A 13,902-nucleotide genomic window follows, 5' to 3' on the forward strand; every position below is an offset into this window, starting at 1 on the left:
CATAAATTCTCGAGTAAACTTATTTTACTCAAAAATTATTTGGGGGTAATGGAAGTTGCCCAGAGTGGCTGGGGATGGGTGGGGTATTATTATTATTATTATTATTATTATTATTATTATTATTTCACAAGCCCCTGCTCTCACCTTTTCTTTTTTGCTACCAACTCCTCTTCCTGCCCTTACTCCATATTGGCTTCATAATAAAGCCAAATCAGAATGAGGGCAATGTGTCCTGCCATTACTCTGATTGGCTTAATTGTAAAATAAAGACAACAAGGGGGTCCAGTAGCACACAGAACCATTGCTATGGCAACCAGGAATATCAGTAAGTGGAATAAACTTCCCAGAACCCCTACAAAATTGCTGAAAAATGGCCCAACCCAACTCTTGGATTCAGCCCAATAACAACAGTAATAGCAACCTCCTAATGTAAAATGTCCCAAGCAGAAATTAAAAACCAACATTGTTTATTGTTTTTTTTTCATGCCCAGTGAGTCGGTGTAAATATTGGAAGTAATTAAAAATCTAATTATTTTTGCTAATTCCTTTTGAGACCATTTGCTGGGTATTAGAGTTATGACCAGGGATCTGCTATTTGTGCCCAACTTTCTGCAAATGCAAAGGGCAAGATATTCAAAAGGTTGTTTGTGAAGACAGAGAAATACTATTAGAATTCTGCTCTTGCAGAAGTGCCTTGAGTTTTTCAGGTGTAACCAAAGAGACAGCCCATCCCACGAATTGCTTAACAGCATCCTAAAAGAGGGGAGAAATATCTAAAGGAGATGCTTAACTGTTGTTGCTGTTATATATATATATATATATATATATATATATATATATATATATTCTGCATGCAATGCAGGAGACACTGAGGTTTTTCAAGGTCACTTAGGAAATGTGGCTCAGAACTGGAGGAAAAAGCACGTGGTTTTCTGACTCTCTATCAGGGTCCATCCAAACCTTTTCGTTGTCCATGGTAAGTGGTATTTGCTGCCCATGGATGTGCAGGAAGAACAATGGCTCCCAGGACCAGGATATGGCTGTGCTGGGCAGCAAATACCACTTACCTGAAGCCCCAGTTCAGTGGAGATAATCAGAGTTCTAAGGGATGCAGGTGGCGTGTGGTCTAAACCACTGAGCCTCTTGGGCTTGCCGATCAGAAGGTCGGCGGTTCGAATCTGCGCAACAGGGTGAGCTCCTGTTGCTCTGTGCCAGCCCCTGCCAACCTAGCAGTTCGAAAGCACACTACAGTGGTACCTAATAGTACCCCGGGTTAAGAACTTTGCTTCAGGATGAGAACAGAAATTGTGCGGCAGCGGGAGGCCCCATTAGCTAAAGTGGTACCTCAGGTTAAGAACAGTTTCAGGTTGAGAACGGACCTCCAGAACGAATGAAGTTCTTAACCCGAGGTACCACGGTAGTGCAAACAGATAAATAGGTACTGCTGCGGCAGGAAGGTAAATGGCATTTCCGTGAGTTGTGGGTCCCGTCACAGTGCTCCGTTGCACCAGAAGTGGTTTAGTCATGCTGGCCATATGACCCAGAAAGCTGTCTGTGACAAACACTGGCTCCCTGGGTTTGAGATTGAGATGAGTGCCTCACCCAATAGTTGCCTTTGACTGGACGTTACCATCCAGGTCCTTTTTAAATCAGAGTTTGAGGAGATTTCCAGTCAGGTGAAGGCACCAAAATATGACGCAAAGCAGGAAAAGGAAGGGGCCTAGATGTGGGCCAGATTTTTGGCATGAGGAGAGTTCAGAGGGCCAGATGGAGAGATTTATTAGGCCCCAGGGGGCCTTACAGTATTCCAGAAGGGAGATTATAAGTGGCACAGAATAAGTGGCACAGTATTCCAGAAGGGAGATTATAAGTGGAACGACATGCAGTTTACATTGATAACCTCCTCAAAATTATTTGCTGCCCCCTAAGTGGCACATTTCTTGAATTGCATGCAGTTTTATTTGGTATCCCCCTTAAAATCATTTGCTCCTCCCGATCCCAATTTTTTATGCTTTTACGTTTTATTTATGCAAAACTTTTACAACCCACAGTTGCTCAAGGCGGCTCACTCCATCGGTTTCACACAGTTCCATACATCAAAACAAACGAAAAGCACACACTAAAACGGCAAACGTTAAAATGAAAAACAGCAACACCCTTTCCACAATCTGTTCTTCCTTTATGCATTATTGTTAGGTTCATGTGGAAGAACCTGGAGGTTTGGTCCTCTGCATATTGCTTTGCTTGAAACAGAACACTGTTGGTGTGAAACAGCCGGGAAAAAGATATACATCCCCTTTAAGAATGAATTTCATCATGTTTGAATTTGATGCATCAGACAGAACATTACTCTCATTCATTTGCTAATAGCAATAAAAATTATGCAAACTTTTTTTAAAAAAAACACACCCTTAAACAAAAATATGTATATATCCATACGTATGTTTAAACTTACAGATCTGCACCAGTTCCATAAATGGAGTATTTCATTTCACCCCAAAGTCCTGAATCAGGGTCTGTTGCCTTAAGAAGAAAATGGAAAGGGGTACTGATGGATTAAAACAGAAACGAAGCAGACTTTCATGACGTGCATAATTGGCCACATTGAGGATGGAAAATAGCAAAAACCAGAAGGCTACTTTCCCTAGGGGGACGCAGCTTTGGGAATGGGATTTGTAGGGCAGAAGTAGCCAAGGTGAAAGAGGGTGCTTCATCACTTTTCAGTCTAATAATAATAATAATTTATTCCCCGCCCATCTGACTGGGTTTCCCCAGCCACTCTGGGCAGCTCCCAACAGAATATTAACAACATTAAAAACTTCCCTAAACAGGGCTGCCTTCAGATGTCTTCTAAAAGTCAGAAAGTTGTTTATTTCCTAGACATCTGATGGGAGGGCGTTCCACAGGGTGGGTGCCACTACCGAGAAGGCCCTCTGCCTGGTTCCCTGTAACCTCACTTCTTGCAGCGAGGGAACTGCCAGATGACCCTTGGAGCTGGACCTCAGTGTTTGGGCTGAACGATGGGGGTGGAGATGCTCCTTCAGGTATACTGAGCTGAGGCCATTTATAGGTTTAAAGGTCAGCACCCCAAATGGCCACCACAAACTGCTTCTATCTCCCCACCCTTCCGCCGCCAACGTATCTGGAGATGAAAATGTGCAACTGAAAGTTTGTGGCAGGGCGGGCGGGGGGGGGGTAAGCCGAATTTCACGGCAGGCAAGAGTCATGTCAATTAATCTGCATCCATTTGCAAGGTGTTGGGAGAGGATGTCGCTAAGAGATGCGTGTGAGAGAGAGAGTAAACTTTGGGATCAGGCCTGCAAAGGACACACAAAGAAAAGGTGAAAAATTCCACCTCTGTACTAGCAGCATAACCAAGCAGGGCCACTGGGTGGCTCCCCTCACTTGAGATACATGTCACCATTAAAGTTTGGGACTTGAAAAATGATGAAATGATCCTCTTTCTGAGCATATTATTCTGCTAAGAAAATATCTAGGCATTGTGCAGATTGGGCCCCTAGAAAATACGGGAGAAAATCAATCATCTAGCCATGTTTTATTTTCCACTTAGCTGTTCTAGTTTAAGCTAAACAATGTGTGAGATGAAGAAAGCTTGCTATGCAGAAAGGTTCAGTTCTCTCCAATGGCTTATTTGCGCAGATGCAGTGGTTTCCTATCAGTTAACTTTCATATCTTCCACTACAAAATCATAGGAAGTATAGTTTGTAGTGCAATCCTAACCAAGTTTGTCCTGTTCACTTTGGTGGGAATAACATCAGTGGGAATTACATTAATCCAGAAGATACATCATCATCATCATCATCATCATCATCATCATCATCATCATTTATACCCTGCCCATCTGGCTGGCTTTCCCCAGTCACTCTGGGCGATTCCCAACAGAATATTATTATTATTAATAATAATAAAAGTGATAAAGGATCAAACACTAAAAACTTCCCTAAACAGGTCCGTCTTCAGATGTCTTCTAAAAGTCAGATAGTTGTTTATTTCCTTGACATCTGATTGGAGAGCATTCCACAGGGCGGGCGCCACTACCGAGAAGGCCCTCTGCCTGGTTCCCTGTAACTTCACTTTTCGCAGTGAGGAAACCGCCAGAAGGCCTTCAAAGCAGGAAGTCAGTGTCCGGGCTGAACAATGGGGGTGGAGACACTCCTTCAGGTATACTGGGTTGAAGCCATTTAGGGCTTTAAAGATCAGCACCAACACTTTGAATTGTGCTTGGAAACGTACTGGGAGCCAATGTAGTCTTTCAGGACTGGTGTTAATATCAATTTATAGTGTGAATATTCTCCTGGGGTCCCTGCATATTCTACAGAGTCCAGCAACATCTGGAAGGGCCCAGTTTATCCACCCCCGCTTTAAACAGCCATATATTCTGAAGTTGTAGAACATGGGGGAAAATCCGAGGATAGACTTAGCTTGGAGAGACAAACCATCTATCAAGTAGTTTCAGTACAGTTTTAAAGTGGTGGCATTATTATTTTATTCGTGTGGATACTGACAAACTATAATTTAATTTAAGAAACACACCCTTGCTCAGCAGAGCAAATTCCAGCCTACATTGCTCTGTGCAGAATTAAAGACTATGGTGAATTCAAATTCAAATTCTAAAAAGCAATCCTAGCTTGCGTCTGTGCTTAGACTCATGAGAGATGCAGCTCTACAACTCTGTGATTCTATTATTCTATTTTTTTTGTCAGTTTCTGCATATATAGATCCTCACCTCCTCCCAGGGGCAATAATTACAGATATCGAGAGACTCATGGAACTACACAGAATTATAAGTCCAACAGAGCATGGCTGTAGAGGAATGAATAAAATTTACCGTTACAGCCACAACATTGGAGCCACCAGGAGAATTCTCTGGGATCCTCGCGATGTAGTAATCAGATGAAAACTTTGGGACATTATCATTCGTATCCAAGAGACGGATCACAATATCTGCTGTTGAACTGAACTTCTCAGGTGTGTTAACTTCTATTGCAAGAAGCTAAGGAGGTAATTGAGAAATTACGAGCTAGTAAGTCATGCAAAATCTAACAGTTGTGCTTCTACAGAGCCCAGCTATTTTATATGGAACTGACTAATTTGTGTTATGGCTAATAATGATGATAGAGAATCCCATCAACAGAACATATTCCACATGGAACAGAAAGAAAGAAAGAAAAGAACGCACAAAAGTTGGAATTCCGTCATTGTTACGTTAATAAAAAGTTAATTTTCAAATGACTGCAAAAATCTGAGTATAAATCCCTTATGGCATTACCATGTCTGTGTGCTGCCTGTATATCATTTCGTTAACCACGGGAAGGACTCAAGTTTTCAGCACATCCTGAATCAAAGAGATTCAGCCAATGGCGATGGAACATCAGCATCGCCACCAAAGAAGGAAGCAGAACAAAAGAACATAAGAAGAGCTCTTGCATTCCTTCTTTGTTGAGACCTTGATGGCGATGCTCAAGAAAACTACATGGCAACTAGCAACCCAGAATAAAATGAAACCAATAAAGCAGAATAAAATGAAAACAAATCAATCTTGAACATCAATACACCAGAACAGGTTATTTGGCTAAGGCATGAAGACGTTAAACTGTGTGTGGGGGGGATATGAGTGGGATACACTTATGAGAAGTGAATAATAATAATAATAATAATAATAATAATAATAATATTTTATTACTTATACGCCGCCCATCTGGCCAGACCTTCCCAGCCACTCTGGGTGGCTCCCAACAGAATATTAAAAACATGATAAAACATCAAACATAAAAAACTTCCCTAAACAGGACTGCCTACAGATGCTTCCTAAAAGTCAGGCAGTTGTTTATTTCCTTGACATCTGATGGGAGGGCGTTCCACAGGGCAGGCGCCACTACCGAGAAGGCCCTCTGCCTGGTTCCCTGTAACCTGAGTATTATTCTTGTGACTAACTTAAAGCCAACATTTTATTATTCTGCGTCCAGCAATTCCTCAAAGAGAACATGGAGCAAGATGGAGCGATGGTCTGCCTTATGTCTCTGGGAATCTTATTTGGCCACTTCCACAGGGATGTTCACATGCCTCCTGAAGACCATGCGTTGAATACAGTATAAAGATTAGCGGAGTCAAGAGCCAAGGAGGTCATCTGGAGTAATAGCAAGGTAATGAATCAAAGTGGGCATCAGCATGCCCCCCCCCCCGGGAGAACATGCAGGGACAGCAGACAGAGGTGACTATTCCTCTCCCCCCCCCCATTCAAATGCCCAAGGACCCAATCCAAATCTGTCTCTGAAATATTGCTAACAGCTTGAATCGAAAGCTGCTGCAAATAGATGGTAATATGCCTATTAAAGACTGTTAATCATTCCCTCCGCTAAGAATAATCAAATATCGGGCACCGGCATAAAACAAAGGTTATCTAAAATTAACTTTGTATATTCCATTGCTCTTGGGTGAAAACAGCAGGCCTGCTATCTTAGATATGTCAGATAACGAACCATTGAAGGCAACACCAACACAACAAAACATTTGGAATGTACGATTTCATGTGGAAATCTGGTCTCCAATCAAGTTACATGTCTTTAGCTGCCAGGCAAAAACATTCCTCTTCTCCCAGGCCTTTGACCAATTAAACAATTTATGGCAAACTGTGTGTGGCGAGGTTGGGGTGTTATTGTTTTTGCTTGTTAGTATGTTGTGCATTTTTGTGTTTTTATATCGTAAATTGCATTGTGTTCCTCGGATGAATGGCAGTAAATAAATAATAATAAATAATAATAATAATAATAATAATAATAATAATAATAATAATGTCAGTGGAGAACTGTACTGGCACCCATGGTGAATGCATCTCTGCCTTTCTTTGTTGCCAATGAATTTGGAATTTATAAAAGGGCTTTAAAATGTTGTATAAAAGCCCTTTGCTGTTTATCTTCAATCACTTGCAAACAACAACAACAGCAACCATTTTTCAGAGACAAAGTGTACAATTTCTCAAGTAAAAAGAAACACACACTTTTCTCTTTTAATTACTTCCTTTGGTGTTTACAGCGGTGCTCTTAATCATGCTGAATTCTATTAGTATTCATGAGGCCACGCTTTGTAATTTCCTTACCATGCATACTTGGGCAGTGCTTTATAACCTTCTGAGAATTTTCTAGTTGTAATAGGAATAATTATAGGTTGTGTTCCATGTGCACCTCTTGGATGAAACACCCCATGAAATAAACAGGCAAGGGCCTTGACAGGGCTCAAATGGAGCACACAGTCATCAAATCCAGCCCTTTCCCATGAGGCAGAAATATCCACACATCACCTCTCTCTCCCCCTCCGAGATTTACCCACACAAGCCAGAACACTGTATGCCGCAAACAGAGAGGTCAAACAAGTCGTAAATAAGACAGCAAGATACTTGCAAATCGCGTAGGTTGAGGTGGCTCTTGCAAATGAGCCAAGGGGCACACTTCGGAAGGGCTTCTATAATTTTAGCGGCATGAAAAACTATTTTGGGGGCATTTATTGTTTGTTTACAGATAGTTGCCTTGGTGATGTTATCTTGCGTCTGTTGAAGTAGCCGTTGCATCACCACCCGGTTTATTGTTTTTCAGTGTATATATATGATATGCAGTGTTTTTTTTCTTAAAAAATATGTTTAGGGGTACTCTCATTTTGACTCAAGAAAATCACCATTTTGTAGTTCAAATCGGGGGAAATAAATACAGTAAATGGACAAAAGGACAAAGATTCACAGAATGTTTAGGGGTATGCGTACCCCTGTGTCCTCCCAGGAAAAAAAAGCACTGTATATATGACATCTCAAGATTCTATGCTGCAGCTTTAACCCTTTGCGTAGTATTTTGGATGCAGGATTCCCCCACGCGCCCCCCCCCCCGGTCGCCATTCCAATCCTCCTTCAGGAATTGGAGGGCAATTTTCTGAAGGAGGAAGCCTGCTGTAAACCCACAGAGGCTTCCTGCACATTTTAGAACAGGGTTCTAAAATACCGAGGGAGAGTCAGCCAGGGCAAGAGACTCCCCGCTTCAGAAGATTGTGCTCCAGCTCATGATGAACGATCGGAACGGCAATGCAGGAATGAAGTTAGTACGAAGGCAGAAGTTACAATACCTTGAAGGTGAAGACCTGGAACTTTTCGTAGTCAATGGCAGCTGAGTTTTCTACAATGATTGTGACCTGCGCTTCATTCAGCACAGTCTGAGGGACAACGCGGAAAATGCCGCCTGGCCCGACAAGCCGGAGGTTGAATTTCGCATTCGCCCCCTGTGAAGAAAGAGCCGGCATTAAAACATAAATGACAAATGTATCATAGCATATAACCCAGTACTGTTGATTTCCTTACAGAAGAGACACATGTGTGTGTGTGTAGGTGTAAAAAAATCCTAGTCTTCCCGCAATAAATGTGGGAGTAGTGGGATCAATATTGGTAGTTCTATCCTTGACATAAATGGCCAGCTATCCATCTCTGCACAGTAAATGGAAAATATGCTTGCATAAGCGAACATGAGGAGGTCCTGCATTCACAACCAGGAACTCTGCTGTTATCATGGAACCCTGTACAACATGTAGAAATTGGGGGATTGAGTCGGCATTTCCTTTTCCACATGTGGGGGAGAGAATAAGAGGAGAGGGCAAGAACGACTGCTTAGTATCTTCAATTCAGCAGCTACTGGATGAGAGAGAACTAAGAGGCTTTCTGAAGTAATCTCCCCAAGCTTTGGCTCACAAGACGTCGGTGGTTTTGATAAAAATAGATTTGGGAGCTTGCTTATTCCTCTAGTCACACTGGAAGAGCACCCAGTTTAGGTTGGCTAAGTGTGAGAATAATCTGGAAGGTAGACTCTGAGATACTGAACATTCAGAATGACCCGATTATCTAAATATGGGTCATTTTAGGTACAAGGTACACCTCCATATACTTTGATCAGGGACGTGCTTGAATATCATCCCTCCTTCTGCTAAGAAAGTCCTGGGAGTGGCCTTAGGTTGGTAGCACAGGTATTTTTATTATTATTCCAGATTAATATGGTTGCTGCTCTGGAAATAAGTCACTACACCTTTCTGAGAGACAGAGGGCAGGCAGTTGTGGGGGACTCCCTGGTCCTGAAGGACCAGGTGCACAGCCTGGGAATCATTTTGGACTCACAGCTGTCCATGGAGGTGCAGGTCGATTCTGTGTTCGGTGCAGCTGTCTACCAGCTCCATCTGGTATGCAGGCTGAGACCCTACCTGTCCGCAGACTGTCTCGCCAGAGTGGTGCATGCTCTAGTTATCTCCCACTTGAACTACTACATGGGGCTACCTTTGAAGGTGACCCGGAAACTACAAGTAATCCTGAATGAGGCAGCTAGACTGTTGACGGGGAGTGGCCACTGAGACCATATAACACCAGTCCTTAAAGACCTACATTGGCTCCTAGTACGTTTCTGAGCACAATTCAAAGTATTGGTGCTGATCTTTAAAGCCCTAAACAGCCTTGGTCCTGTATACCTGAAGGAGCGTCTCCACCCCCATTGTTCAACCCAGACACTGAGGTCCAGCTCCGAGGGCCTTCTGGTGGTTCCCTCACTATGAGAATTGAAGCTACAGGGAACCAAGCAGAGGGCCTTCTTGGTAGTGGCGCCTACCCTGTGAACACCCTTCCATCAGATGTCAAGGAAATGAACAACTATCTGACTTTTAGAAGACATCTGAAGGCAGCCCTGTTTAGGGAAGTTTTTAATATTTGATGTTTTATTGTGCTTTTAATTCTGTTGAGAGCCACCCAGAGTGGCTGGGGAAACTCAGCCAGACTGGCAGGGTAATAATAATAATAATAATAATATAATAATAATAATAATAATAATAATAATAATACTGCTGCTGCTACTACTATATGGTCTGCCTTGCATCCTATTGGCTAGCCTGATGTCCTCCTATGTAGTAGACAATGCACACTGGTTGGGGCCAGTGAGTGCTGCTAAACTTTCCCCTTGAACACCCAAAGACAGCTCCAGTGAGAAACAAACAGGTGCGGGTGGAACCAGAGATCAATTTCGGATAGGGACTGGAAATATAAATATAAATTAAAAAGCAATCTTGAAGCTCAAAAGAAAATTGCTTGGTTTCCTTGTGATTGGAAGGGGAGTAGAACGTGGCAAACAAAAGATCTGTGCAAAATATACAGGCCGTGACAACTTTTGGCTGGTCTCTGCTTGCTCCATAATATTAGTAAGCAGTTAATTTAAATTTTGCTGCCTTCTGCAACTGCAGAAGCAGCAATTACGAGGCTGGCTGCCTCAGAAGTAGTTACTTATCCCTTTGCAGCAGGCTGGCAGGGAACCTGCTGACTTTTATATAGAGCAGAATGCAACCATGTTAGCACAACACTGAGTATATGCTACATGTTGATGGACTAGATTTTCTTTTCAATAATTGCAGTCCTTTCATGGGTATTAAACTTTCAGGCCTCAACTTTTCCTCTCCAGTTAGCTCAGGTGGAAGCTATTACAGAGGTTTCCTTAGCAACCTTTGCCACAGTTTCCACATAAAATAAACTGTACTGAACCTAAAGGAATCCCATTCTTCTGGTTAAAGAATGCAGCGCTCACTGCATATGGGGTAGAGTGCTTATTTTCCAAAATAAGGCTCTAGTAGAGTAGCTTTAACAATGCTCCAGAAAGACCGGGACCAGAATTACTATTTTTTAAAATAAAAACTAAAAACTAAGTGGGGAAGCACGGAATATTATCTCCATTGGCTGATTAAATAAATCAGCAATAATGCAATAAAGAAAGGGCATGACCCAGTCAAACTAGGAGGACAAGGCTTGCTGAATCAAACAAAATATTCATCCATTAACAGCATTTTGTTTCAAGGACACAAATGTCATATGCCCCTGGAAATCAAGCAGGACAAGAAGACAATGGATTGTTGGCTGTCACCATCACCTGGTTTTCAGTGCTGTGATACTTAAAACAAAAGGTTTATGGAATCAAGGCCAGCCCACCCATGAGGCAAGATGAGGCAACTGCCTCAGGTGGTAGGATCCACAGGGGCAGCAGATCCTGGTGTAGATCTTTATCCCCCCTGCCCCCTGATCTTCCCTGGCAAGGAGGAAGCATTTTGTGGTTCACCTCAAGTGCGAAAATGTCTTGGGCTGGCCCAGAATGGAGGTATAAGAGAGAGGCAAGAAAGGAGAGATAAACAAACCAAAACAAAAACACCACACTGGCCTGATCTGAATCATTGACGGTAATTTTGAGGCCTCTCAGAATCTCGCCCTCCGGCGGATGCTCATACATTGTGAGCTCAAATCGGTTCTGCGGCCCGTTTTCTCCGTAGAACGTCGGCGGGTGGTTGTTGAGGTCCACAACTCGTATGGTTGCCGTGGCAAAGGCGTGAGCAGTCGCCTCACCCTCCGGGCTGATTTCGGAAGCCTGTAGTGAATAAGAAATGGATTTGCATGGGCTTTCCCTCCTGCTTACGATGCTTCATCCAACATGCAATTCTAGAGTTTGATCATATCAGTATCTTGCTGGTTGCATTTGAGACTTCAGCGACGTCAGCTCTTCACCATTGGCCTCAGGGCTGACCAGAGGTGGAAGGTCCAGATTTGACTTCCCACAGCCCCAGCCTTGCACAGTGTTAAGCATACTCAGCTAGAATGAGGAACTGTCAGCTCTGTATGCAGTTGCCCTATATATTAGAACACATAGCTGACAATGAAATATTTCTCGAGTTCAGACCTACTCTGACCATTTGGTCCTCCTGGACAGAAAGAACTCCAAAAGGCTTCCTGACCAACAAGGACTTCCTAGTTCTGGTATGTTTCTGTGCATTCCTCCCTGACTCTTGGCTTAGTCCCTTGCCTCACAGTCTCTGGTGAAAATCTGACAGCTTAACCTATGGTTTAGCCATAATACATAGTACATATGTGAACAAATTTGCATAACTTGAATAATGCATACCTGTCTGGTTACCTAGTTAAAGAATCCAGTTCTTTTCTCTTTAACACACCATACCCTTTGGGTAGAGTTGGCATTGACAGAGAAAATTGTTTTTTTTAAAATGGTATCATAGCAGAAAGCAGCAATATGCATCAATTCTCCTATGTAAAGAGGGCACTACATTTGCATTAGTTGAAATTCTGCACACTGCAGATCCATCAGAAGTGGTAAGGGGAAACATTTATAGCAGGAGAGTAAGACAAATACCTGAATTTTCAGTTCATATACTTCTTTCTTCAGCTGATTTGGGCTTTTAATAACAGAAATGGCTCCAGTTGCGTTATTTATTTCAAACGAGCCTTCACTTCCTGTTACAAAACAGAAATATACCTGTCAAATTTTCCAGCCCCCTCAAAAAGAATCCACTTAAATCCAGTTGCAGTCAGAGGTAACTAGTTGTGCAGAGCAACTACTGGCCATACCCAGAGTACTGGGAAGTTATATTAATTGAAAATAGCTTCCCAACCATGCTGAACATGTGACCTGCTGTTTAAGAGACCCAGGACTCATCTACACAGCTGCAAATGAAATGTTTTAAATGTGTTGTAAAGTGCAATATACAAATGTGACACTAGATGGCGACAGTGAGCTGTGCCAAATTGAATGTATTTTTCAAAACTTTTAAAAAGCATTTTCACAGCGTTTTTTATATGTGTGTAGATTACACCCTACTTGTGCAAATACACAGGTACATATGAACCTGTATCTTACTGATTACATGCGTGTTCATGGAAATATAGCTTTGGGGATCTTATCTGGAGTTGATTGTATACCACAGAGGCTATTGTAATGGACACCATTACTTTTAAAATACCAATCTTGTCTTGCTTACTGGGGGAATTACCAACCACCAACAAATGCCAATATAAACAAATTTAACAAGTTTGTTTACTAAAAAGGGTGGTCAGTGAGTCAAAATGGTTCTGCTGTTTGAAGTGACAGCACAGAAATGCAAAATAGCAAGGAGTTACAAAAAAATCAACACATCACTTGGGAAGAAAGGCATACTAATGCCAGTGTATTGGAAGAAGCAAAGACCACTAGTGTTGAAGCAACGATTCTTCAAACATCAACTTTCTTGGACTGGTCATGTTGTTCGAATGCTGAATTATCGTCTTCCAAAGTGACTATTCTATTCCAAACATAAAAATGGAAAGCGGAAGGGTGGTGGTCAACAAAAGAGGTTTAAAGACTCTCTCAAGAGAAATCTAAAAAAATGTAGAATAAGCACCAACAATTGGGAAACATTGGCCTACGAGCACTCCAATTGGAGAACAGCCTTTTCCAAAGGTGTCATGGACTTTGAAGATGCTCAAGCTCAGGACGAAAGGGAGATATGTGCTAAGAGGAAGACACGTTTGGCAAACCGTCACCATGATCAACTCCCACCCGGAAACCTATGTCCCAACTGTGGAAGGACGTGTGGATCCAGAATTGGCCTCCACAGTCACTTACGGACTCACTTTTAAGACAGTGTTCATGGAAGACAATCTTACTCGGCTACGAATGATCGCCAAAGAAGAAGAAAGAAGAATTATCCGTCCTTTTGCTGGTGGAGCCATCTGTGCACAGAGGGGTTAGCATAGGGCTTAGGAGAACCTGGTACTTTTCTTTGTCCTTCATGAACACACATGATGGGCCATTGCTGGGAATGAGAAGCCTGTGCAAGATTCCCATAGTCAGTTCCACGTTACCCTCCCTTTTTAGTACAGGTTACTTGCATGCATTCCTGCGCCAATCCCTCCATGTGTGGTTGGCTCCACCAATGTGGAAATGGATCATGTCACAAGGGAGTGGAACCAGTGAGGAATAAGCATATGTGCTCCAGACAGGATCTGGAAGAAGGTGCGCTCTCTCTGTGTGAGAGATTTTTCCCTTTAAATGTTCAGTATCTATC

General features: G+C 42.5%; 1 protein-coding gene across 2 annotated transcripts in view; it reads right to left on the reverse strand.

Annotated features, from left to right (window-relative positions):
• Window positions 1–13,902, reverse strand: part of CDHR1 (cadherin related family member 1) — a 54,907-nt gene that overhangs the window by 15,345 nt on the left and 25,660 nt on the right. For both annotated transcript variants that reach the window (XM_081004932.1, XM_081004933.1), the window contains exons 10-14: window positions 12,213–12,313; window positions 11,232–11,435; window positions 8,128–8,280; window positions 4,850–5,014; window positions 2,456–2,523 (exon numbers count right to left, since the gene is read on the reverse strand). In XM_081004932.1, the coding sequence (XP_080861058.1) occupies window positions 2,456–2,523; window positions 4,850–5,014; window positions 8,128–8,280; window positions 11,232–11,435; window positions 12,213–12,313 (691 nt within the window). The remainder of the gene's footprint in view (window positions 1–2,455; window positions 2,524–4,849; window positions 5,015–8,127; window positions 8,281–11,231; window positions 11,436–12,212; window positions 12,314–13,902) is intronic.

Source organism: Podarcis pityusensis (assembly GCF_964106645.2).
Source record: "Podarcis pityusensis genome assembly, chromosome: 5".
Classification (NCBI taxonomy): domain Eukaryota; kingdom Metazoa; phylum Chordata; class Lepidosauria; order Squamata; family Lacertidae; genus Podarcis; species Podarcis pityusensis.